Source organism: Triticum aestivum, chromosome 6A, assembly GCF_018294505.1.
Source record: "Triticum aestivum cultivar Chinese Spring chromosome 6A, IWGSC CS RefSeq v2.1, whole genome shotgun sequence".
Classification (NCBI taxonomy): domain Eukaryota; kingdom Viridiplantae; phylum Streptophyta; class Magnoliopsida; order Poales; family Poaceae; genus Triticum; species Triticum aestivum.
In genome coordinates, this window is record NC_057809.1 from 34285665 (window position 1) to 34296506 (window position 10842).

At 46.2% G+C, this 10842-nt stretch overlaps 2 protein-coding genes across 2 annotated transcripts; both read right to left on the reverse strand.

Moving 5' to 3' along the window:
- Positions 1-5531: 5531 nt before the first annotated feature.
- On the reverse strand, positions 5532-6686 carry LOC123130158 (dehydrin Rab15-like). Its single transcript, XM_044550106.1, has 3 exons — positions 6407-6686; positions 5947-6277; positions 5532-5613 (listed from the first exon to the last, which is right to left on the reverse strand). Exons 1-2 carry the CDS (start codon positions 6596-6598, stop codon positions 6008-6010), a joined length of 462 nt encoding a protein of 153 aa, XP_044406041.1. The 5' UTR covers positions 6599-6686; the 3' UTR covers positions 5532-5613; positions 5947-6007.
- Positions 6687-9198: 2512 nt separating this feature from the next.
- On the reverse strand, positions 9199-10278 carry LOC123130160 (uncharacterized). Its single transcript, XM_044550107.1, has 4 exons — positions 10078-10278; positions 9879-9948; positions 9585-9786; positions 9199-9463 (listed from the first exon to the last, which is right to left on the reverse strand). Exons 1-4 carry the CDS (start codon positions 10170-10172, stop codon positions 9267-9269), a joined length of 564 nt encoding a protein of 187 aa, XP_044406042.1. The 5' UTR covers positions 10173-10278; the 3' UTR covers positions 9199-9266.
- Positions 10279-10842: the final 564 nt, after the last annotated feature.

Here is a 10842-nt window from a genome sequence, read left to right on the forward strand (position 1 = left end):
GACTATGATAAGAGAAGACATCGCGTGAAGACTATGGAGCGCGAAGACTTAGCAGTTTCGTCGTTCTGTGTTTTTCTTTGTTGAGTCATAGGAACCACCGTACTGTTAAGTGGGGTCCAAGAGAACCAGTCAGAATGACTGAAGTGATGCTTAACCAAAATCCTATGTCTTCGAGTGAAGACTATGAGAGCAAATCTTGTCCAGAGTTGGATAAGTCAGCTTTGCTTGTAGTCCAAGTAAAGTTGCCGTGTGTGTTTGAAATCTGACCGTTGGAACACGTGTCAGTTCCTTAGTGACCAAGGGTCATTTCGGACAAACCAGGTCGGGTTGCCCAGTGGCTATAAATAGCCCACCCCCTACAACCATAAACGGTTGGCTGCTCAGAGTTAGAGTACGGCTTTTGTCGTTTGAGAGCAACCCACCTCGAAGCCTTTGAGAGAGAATTCCTTGCGAGGATAAAGCCCTAAACACCCAGAGCCAAAGAGTGTTAGGCATCACTTAAGTCTTCCTGTCTGTGTGATCTGAAGACTTATTACACTTGAGGACTGTGAATCCTCCAGCCGGTTAGGCGTCGCGTTCTGAGCATCCAAGAGTCATTGTGGATCGCCGGTGAACGAAGTCTGTGAAGGTTTGGAAGTCTACCTTGAAGACTTACCAGAGTGATTGGGCGAGGACTGGGTGTCCTTAGCTCAAGGGGAATAAGGTGAAGACAAGGTCTTCTGAGTTGAATCTCAGCCTCCCTAACCAGACGTACAGTTGTCACAGCAACTGGAACTGGTCCAACAAATCATTGTCTTCAACGAGTCACTGGTTTCATCCTTCCCTTCCCTTTACTTACTGTTGGTCCTTGTGAAGTCATTGTATGATTTGCATTATCTTTTGTCTTCACTGAGTGACTGCTTGTTCTGATTGGCTTCACAATATCTTCCTACCTGATCTTTACTACCTAGCTGCTATTAGTCATTGTGCTTTCACTTCATTGAATACTTGACTATGGTTTGCCTAGTGTAGTCTTCCTTCCGCTGCATGGTAATAGGTTTATTTCTACCGTTTGTCTTCGAAACTTCCATGTTTTGAAGACTTTCATAAAAATCACCTATTCACCCTCCCCTCTAGTCGATCACTAGCACTTTCAATCTTGCTGCACCTTATTTACTTTTAATACTTGCTACTCGTTACAAATTACCTTATCACGAAACTATCTGTTACCGACAATTTCAGTGCTTGTAGAGAATACCTTACTGAATACTGCTTATCATTTCCTTCTGCTCCTCGTTGGGTTCGACACTCTTACTTATCGAAAATGCTACGGTAGATCCCCTACACATGTGGGTCATCAATCATCATACCTAGTTCAATCTCGTTACCGGCAAGTCTCTTTAATCGTTCCGTAATGCATCATCCCGCAACTAACTCATTGGTCACATTGCTTGCAAGGCTCATAGTGATGTACATTACCGAGAGGGCCTAGAGATACCTCTTCGATAGACGGAGTGAAAAATCCTAATCTCGATCTATGCCAACTCAACAAACACCATCGGAGACACCTGTAGAGCATTTTTATAATCACCCAGTTACGTTGTGACGTTTGATAGCACACAAGGTGTTCCTCTGGTATTCGAGAGTTGCATAATCTCATAGTCAGAGGAACATGTATAAGTCATGAAGAAAGCAGTAGCAATAAAACTGAATGATCATGATGCTAAGCTAACGAATGGGTCTTGTCCATCATATAGTCAGATGCTCTACAGATTCTCTAATGATGTGATCTCGTTCATCAAATGACAACACATGTCCAAGGCTAGGAAACTTAACCATCTTTGATTAACGAGCTAGTCAAGTAGAGGCATACTAGGGACACTCTGTTTGTCTATGTATTCACACATGTACTAAGTTTCCCGTTAATACAATTCTAGCATGAATAATAAACATTTATCATGCTATAATGAAATATAAATAATAACTTTATTATTGCCTCTAGGGCATATTTCCTTCAGTATCATGCCTGCTCCAGCACTCCCATCCGCCATCAGGAAGGACGTAAAACACTGACGCCTACACTGCTTTCGGCAGGCAAAGGAAGGATGTAAAACACTGACGCCTACACTACGGATGAAGATTTAGACTAGATAAAAAAATGTGATATGTTTTTCGTTTAGTTGAAATATGTTAAAAATGTAATGAATTTCGTCTCGCTTAAATAAAAATCATTAGATTTGCATAAAAGTTGTTCTGTTTGTAATTATTGACGTATAATGTGTTGCCTAGTTTTTTACATCAGATCGGTCTTTTGGTTGCATTGGCTAGAGCATGCACTTCTATATGGTATCAGAGCCAAGAGGTCTTGTGTTCAAGACCCGGCTGGCGCAATTATATTGCAACCCAGTTTCGGTCCATGTTTAGGCTGAGGAAGGCCACACGTGAAGGGAAGTGTTAATGTATAATGTGTTGCCTAGTTTTTTCCATCAGATCAGTCTTTTGGTTGCATTGGTTAGAACATGCACGGGCTAGAGCATGCACTTCTACAGTAATTTCATTTGAAATATATGAGGACGTCACGCTCGTTCTCTTTGTAATTTTATTTGAGAGATTTGAGGTAATTTCATTTGAAATGTATGCACATGTTTGAGACACACTCGTTCTGTTTGTAATTTTATTCGAGAGATTTGACGTAATTAGAGATGAGGTAATTTCATTTGAAATGTATGCGCATGTCTGAGGTATGCAGTTGCATGATCAGTATCAATGTGCACAACTGCACATACACGACGCCTACATGGCCGGCGAAGATTTAGACTAGATATAAATGTGTCATCTGCTTTTTTTCAAATTTGAAATATGTCAAATATAATAAATTTGATCCGATTTAAATAAAAATCATCTGGTTGGCAAGAGTTGTCCTGTTTATTCAAATTTCATATAAAATGTACAGAATTGCGTGATCAGCTATCGGATGACTCATGTGAAACACAGACAGCCTGCAAAGATTCAGATTTGAACCAGGTTAAAAATGTCATCTGCTTTTTAGTTGAAATATGTCAAAAATATAATGAATTTTTCTGGTTCAGATAAAAATCATCTGGTTTGCGTGAAATTCGTCTTGTTTGTTCAAACAAATAACGATGTATGCTTTAGAGGGTCGCGGTGGAGATGCCATAACAAACACGACGCACGCTAGAATGGCATCTTAGGGCGTGTTTGGTTGCCCACATGCAGCCCAACCAGGCCCGCGCGGGATGTGCACGACCTGTTTGGTTGCCTGGGCTGCATGTGGTTTGTGGCCCACACGGACCTTAAAGCAACCCGCAGCCTCGGCAGTTTCTCGCGAGCCTGGCTAGGCGCGGCCACACCTGCGAGGCAGTTGCACGCCTCGGGCAACACGGGAGACGGAAGGGACGTCTCATAACTCGCCCCCACTCTCCTGCCACCGCCCAATCGCACTGTTCCCACCGCTCCCTCTCTCCCTCACCGCCCCTTCCTCTCCTCTCTTCCGATGGCTCCGCCTCGCCCATCGTCGCTCCGCCCTCTGACCCCTGTGACGAGCGCATCGCCAGCATCTAGGAGCGCTGCCTGGCCGGGCTCCAGAACTCGAGGTGGGACCTGGCGTCGGCGCTGCTAGCGCCGTCCCCCATCTGCTGTAGCCACCACCGCCGCCGGCCAATGCGGTGCCGGCCGTTCCTGCTCTGCCGCGGATTCCTGACCTCGTGGTCCTGGGCTCGGCATCGGCGCCGTCGAGGGAGCTGCTGCTTGTTGGGACCCTATTAGGCAAGGGGGTTTTCTTGACCCCCGTCCAAGGGTTTTCTCCTATCGGCGGGCCGTCCTCCTCGACCTCCGGCATGGCGATGAGCACGGGGCCGATGCCGCAGGCCGTCGTCAGGGCCGGCTCCTCCTCTGCTCCGCCACCTCTCTCCTTCCCGCTGGTGTTTTCACCTGGCCGCGGTTCGCTGCGACTGCGCGTGCTCCGGTGAGTCAAACCCCCTCAATGCTTGCTCGTAGATGTAGATTAGGTGTTTAATTCTTAGGCATGTGATAGTAGTTAGTGGATTCGATACGATTAGATGGGATTGGAGTAGATTCGATTGGATCCAATCGGACCGATCTGTTCTTATTTCATACAGTGTGTGTCCTAGGATCTGCTACTGCTACTGCTAGTGTGTCCTAGGATCTTTGTTCATGCTAGTAGTTGTGTTCATGCTAGAATCCCAATGGTAGTGTGCTTTGCTACGATATGTGTCCATGGTAGGGTCTTGCTAGGATGTGTGTTCATGAAAATGGCGTGTTCATGCTCAAGCTAGGATCATGTTCATGTTGTTGTTCATGTTGCTAACATACATATTCAAGCTAGGGTTTGTATTGATTGTTATACGTGCATGTAATAGTACCATTTTAGGATGCTGCCAAATGTGCATGGCTGCATATGAGTGCTATTGGCACCTGCTGTTGTTATTTTTAGATGTCGTCATGCTTAGGATAGTGCACTGATGAGTGGCAGTTGCGGAAAAGCAAATGGCACTGATCATTGGCACTTGCTATTGGGCAAGTCCACTGATCATTGCCACTGATCAGTGACATTGCCACTTGCTGTTGGCAAAAATGTCACTTATAAATGGCACTTGTTATTGGACAAGTCCACTAATCAGTGCCATTTGCCTAACAACAAGTGGCATTGATAAGTGGCATTTGCTCTTGGGCAAATGTCTCTGATCAGTGCCATTTTGCAAAGAGTTTGTGCACTAATACTTGTTATTTTACCTGACAAGATATTGAAGACTGTCTGAAATATGGCGGATGGAGGAGCTCAGACGGTGGCCGGAGCTGAGGGCGTCGAGGATTTCATCCCCATGAACATGTGGCTCGGGACGGTGGACCTGCCTGGCAGGATCGCCTTCATAAGCCTGCCTCGTTCAAGGGGACGATCTTCGAGGCAGGGCCACGAGGAGGGGATGTGGGAGCCACTACGCTTCTACCAGCAGATTAAGGACAATGAGGACTTCACCATGCTCGTCATCCCTCACAATTTCACCTGGCTGATCATTAAGCAGCTCCCGCGCGTGGTTAGGCTGTCGGCGAACAAGCAATGTGTGTTCTGGGTGCAGGTTTAAAACTTCGAGGGGCACATGATGCTTGGCCAGTGCTGGAACTACTTCTGCCGTCGCCACTGGATCGTCCCCGACAACCTTATCGTTATGCGCATCTCAGGACTCGGCCTGAAGGTTCAGATCTACTTGAATTCAAGAGTCATCTACAGGAGGTATGCTTCCATGTGTGCCGAAGAAGCGTCTTATCATTATACGCTGTTTATCCAATCAAAAACTTCTTCGTTTAGTTGGTAGAACCACGCCAATATCATATTGACTATCTCTCGTCTAATAAGACAACCACGACTCCTCAGTTATGTGTTGGTTTCGTTGCAGCAGGCACAACTGCGTTGGTGACATTGAGCATGCTATGTAGTTAAGTTAAGTAAAATGTTAATATTGAACTTTTATGATGTGTGACGAGACTTATGGGTACTTGTGCTAGGAACTTGTTCATATTTTGGTCAGGGTACGTGGTGCAGGGAAGGAGGATGCTCCTGCTGTTAATCTAGTTAAGTAGTTTGCTGTTATTTGCTTGCTTGATTTGTTTGATTTCATTTGCTTTGTTTTGCTGTTGTGCCGATCATGTGGTGGTAAGGCCACCACATTTGAATATGGTGAGCAGAACATAAATACTGTTTGCGACCAAACAAAAGTTCGCATCTGCTCACATTCTAAGCACAAAAACGGAAACCAAACACGAAGGGTAAATGCCCTCTATGCGATGCAGGCAGGCAACCTATTGATTGCATCTGTTGCATATGAGGCTGCATTTAAAGAATCAGGCTCCCTGACGATGAACATGCAATGCAACTACTGTTAACTGCAACCAAACACACCCTTAAATATTCGCAGGCATCTTATTTACTCAGCTCAAGCTTAACTCAAGAGGGCTAGTCGGCAGCGGACAGCCAGTCGGGGCCGGCAGCTCAGTGCTGTCCGGGCAGCTTCTCCTTGATCTTGTCCATGAGTCCCTTCTTCTCGCCGGCGCCAGCACCGGCCATTCGTGCGTGCCCTTGCTGCCCGTAATCTCCGCCGGTCCCAGTTCCCGCGGCCGTGTGCTGCCCGTAGGCCCCGCCAGCTCCGGTTCCCGCGGCCATGTGCTGCTGACTGTCTTTGTGGCCACCGGGGAGCTTCTCCTTGATCTTCTCCTTCACGCCCTTCTTCCTCCTCCCGCCCATGCCGTCATCCTCAGAAGACTGCAAACACGTACACACAACAGCGACGGAGATCAGCAGATGCACATATGTCTGAAAGACTGGAACATACTACCAAAGAAAACGTTTTCTGAAATGGAAGTATGGAACACGCAGAGGTAGAAACCGCACCGAGCTGGAGCTGGAGCTGCCGGAGCGGTGCAGTATCCCGCCGGTCTTGTGCTCCTCCCTGCCGTGCTGGAGCTGCCCGCCGGCGCCCGTGAACGCGCCGGCGGCGGAGCGTGCCACAGGGTTGCCGTGCCCGGCCACGGGGTCGCCGTGCTCGTCGACGGCGTGACCGTGCTGCCCCTGGTACTCCTCCATCTTTGTTACTACTACCGTTGTTGGACTTGCTGCTGTATCTATCCCCTGAACCGGTCCCAAAATGGACTCCAAAGCCTAGTTTTGTAGCGCTACACGGTGGGTGTTTATACTGCGGCGCGAGCCAGACCCACGGCAGCGAGGTGCGTGCGCAACCCATACGTGGTGGGTTGGGACTTGGGAGGTGGACGTGGCTAGCTGTCCTCGGCGACAGACCGGCAAGTGCGTGTATGCGCCGTGGCGCCCGGAGCGCGGCAGGTGCGCCTTGGGTTATTCTGGAGGCCGGTGACTCGACAGATCGGCTCGTTCTGGTGTTCTTCTCTTCTTCTGATGACAAACGACGGTGCGTTTCGTTGTTGCTCTGCCCGCTAGACGAAGCTCTGCGTGTCGCCGCGTGATCGATTGCAACTGTAAGCAGAACGGAAAAAGGCTCGATCGGCCGTATGACTCAGGACCGTGGCAGACGTACAACTTACAAGCAGCTATGCATATAAGCTTGGGTGTGGCTAGATCCAACTCAAAACTTAATTAAATCTCAGTCAAATGACACAACATATGAAAAAAGAAAAAAAAATAACAGAATTTTTTTTACATGAATCTCTAATATAAGATTTCATGACTGTAGCATCGACGAAGTTTTCGTCCCAGTTGACTGAGATTTAACAATTTCATATAAGCTTTGTACGCCCATCCTTACACGATTTGATCCCAGAGCATATCTGGTTTTGATTTCCGGTTGGTTCATTCGTTTCGTCGATTTTAAGCCACTGGTCCAATCGTATAAATGGTAGGTTTAACGGGGGCAACAAACAACATATATCTCTGATGTATTTGGGAGAAACCGTATTAGAAAAAAGACTACTGTGAGCAATATCTACATTTTTGATAAATAGTGGATTTTGTTGACTCAAAATGAAACATCAACGTGATACAAACACAAGAAGCACACATCCCGTCTTTATGGTGAGACCTAAAGGAAAAGGTGGAATGGGGTTTAAAGACCTTCGGACGTTCGACACACGTACACAAAAATGCGCCGGCAAGCAGTCATACAAGACCAAAACTATGCATAAGCGAGTAAAGAAAAAACTGATTCAATCGCATTCATGATCGGCAAACTACAACAATGACCATATCCACACCAACCATCTCATGACACCACACATACGACGAGGTCCTTCAATAGCAACGCCTTCAGAAAGAAAACGCCGCTCAAACGCTGCCGTCACCGAATCAAACCACTCAAGGTTAGAATCTAGGTTTTCACCCTGAAGAATCAGTCCGAGCAATGCCTTTAACAAAGTAACAACATAAAAACATGCAGTAGCTAGGTATAACCAACTCGAATCAGACTTAAGCTTTCACTCCAGAGCTCAGTGTATCTGCATAGAGATCTTAGACGATGGCTAGGACCACACTGTATTCCACAAGGAGCAAATACTTGGCAGTGGAAACAAGTTCAGGCACCTAGTGGTCAAGAGGTTTTCCTTTTTGAGACACTAGTCAAGAGGGGTAAGCTCGAGGGGGCGTCTTGCATCCACAATGATAACATCCCTATAAGGTGTGTACTCTGACATTTCTCGATGTGAAGAAACAAAAGAGACCGCAACAGGCATCACATAGGGCCAAGTGGGCAAGTGGCGGTGCCAACTTAGAAAGGCTCAGAAAGTACTTCCTTCGTCTCATAATTTAAGAGCGTTTTAACTTTTGGGAGTAGCAACCAGCGCAAATAGGTTCAGACGATGGCACCAACTTAGCAAAAAGGTTGTTTACAAATTTTGCAATAATAAAGAGTAACCCCGACCTCGAAAAGAGCTTCGAGATCAAGCCTAACTAGGTCGCAGTTGCCATGGTGAAGATGCTAGCGAGCCTTGAGGGCAAATCCATGTATCCAAGGAGGCCCAGCTGCCACACGGTGGAATATAGGCTAATGAACTTCAAGACCAAGCCTGACGAGGTCCCAGCTGCCATGTTAGAGCATATGTGCATACGCCCCAAGCTTTGCAAATTTTCATGTATTTTTATTCAAGTTCTTGTGCGGTCCATCAAATGGAAGCAAATTTGTATGGTGATACAATCAACTACTCCCTCCGTCCCAACGCTCTTATATTATGTTATGGGACAGAGGGAGTTGCTCGCACTCTTAGAACTTGCGCTCCTAGACAGTAGATTTAATTGGTCAAACAATCAAGCATAACCAACTTTGTAGTCTTGACGGAGCCTTCTTCAACCTAGCTTGGAATGACTCTTTTTCAAACACAACCCAAAAGGCTAGCTAGTCATTATTATTGGAAAGTCTCGGCCGAGTGAAATATAACATAAATTACACCACTGAAATAAGAGAGAGAGAGAAAAGCTGGTCTCATGCGCTATAGCTGCACCCATGCTTATCAGTTCTGGTTCTTGTTCTTGTGCACATTAAATTTTGAAATACTAGTTTTTATTTTTCTAGTGGTCAACGAAATTGAACAACAAGGATGATAAAAACAAGAAGAAAAATTACTTATTTCAGAACTGTAATCCATAGGCCATAACATATGAGTCGAGTCAAGTAGAAAAACATACTCATTTTATAACTGTAATCCATAGGCCATAACATATGAGTTGAGTCAAGAAGAAAAACATACTTATTTTACAACTATAATCCATGGGCCATAACATATGTGTTGAGTCATGGATCGTCGGTGCTATCTATATCAGGAGGTGTCATAAAAGAATTGAATGGCCGCACTAGCATATCTCTCTTGCGAAAGAATTCTTTTTCGTGATCTTGTTTTCCACAGAAAAAATCTGCACTGCTTGGGTGCAAGACATTGGATTCATCTGGACAAAATGCACACGAGGCTCTAAAGCGGCACAACGGCTTTTCTGTTGACATTACAGAGAAAGATAAAGACAGAATTAGCTGCAAGTTACATTAATGATATGGATATACTCAAGTGGCTAGCAAACACAGTATGGCGAATGTAAAGATAAATTTAGGTAGTACCTAAGATAGTGCATGTTTCAACGACTATTTGGCACCAGCGTCTATCAAAATATAGCTCGGCAAAGAAGTGTTGCGTCTCGGCGGTGGCATCCACTGGGCGAGCCGAAAAGCCGAGGTGGTACCAGAAAGTTTCCCTAAAACCGATGCAGACGGCGTTCATCTCTGTGGTGGGAGGATACTCAGGATACTCGAACTCGGCACCCTGCATCTCAGCGATCGATCTCAAACCCTCAATCATAAGTATTAAGTACTCGCCTGGATGTATGAGAGGGAGAGACGGAGAGAGTATCATACCGGGTTGTTGGAGTTGTAATGTTCAAGGGCGACGTCAACAAGCTGAGAAATTCGGAAGGCGACGATATCTCTGTCTCCAAATAAACAAGGGTACACCAAATAAATAAACATAATAAGTACTCCTATAAGAATAGAAATACATGCAAGCAATTGAGGAAATTTACAGAAATAATATATCCAGTAGCTACGAATTACATACTCTTTTGACATACGGCTGCCTGGGGGAGGGTTGGCGTAATCAAAGGCAGCGGCGCCGCCGTCGCCGCCGGCAGTGGAAGAGAATAAGGAACCCATCGATGGATCAATGTCCCGGTGCCTCTTGGCGGCTGGCCAAAGTAAATAGAAGGATTTCCCCGTATATGTCAGTATATGGTTAAGCCGATCGGGATCGGAGACTAGGAGTCCCTTTGCGTTACGGAAGATAAATAGCCTACGTTTGTTTATGCTCCACAACAAATAGCGTGTAGGCAGGCCGGCTGGTTGGATCTGGGCCGCAGGAGGGCCGTGTGTCCACTGTCCAGCGGGGGGTTACGCCCTAATAGCCTACGTTTTTTGCGTGCCTTGATTTTCTTGTCTTTGTTTCTCAAATCTCTGGTGATTGCAACCCGTAGACTGCCGCTGCTTGCTTGTACAGGCGCAGGTACGAGTTACAAAACCGACTCGTGCTAGACCAAGCAAACTCCAAACCGACTTAAGCTAAGCTTTCCAATTGTACTTGCACACGTAGCCTACTAAGCACAAAGACATTTTCCTAACCCTAATGATAAATGCCACACGTGGGATGTGTGGCACTCCAGCCCTGACGTTTTTCGATGACAAGGCACGCAAGGATGGCAAATTCTAGTGGCACGCGGCAAGTTTCTTTCAAAAACAAACAAAAGCACAAAAGTTGCCATGCTTGCCTCAAATCATTTTGACCGACATAACCCTACTTCCCATTCATCTCGCGACGAACCACATTCCA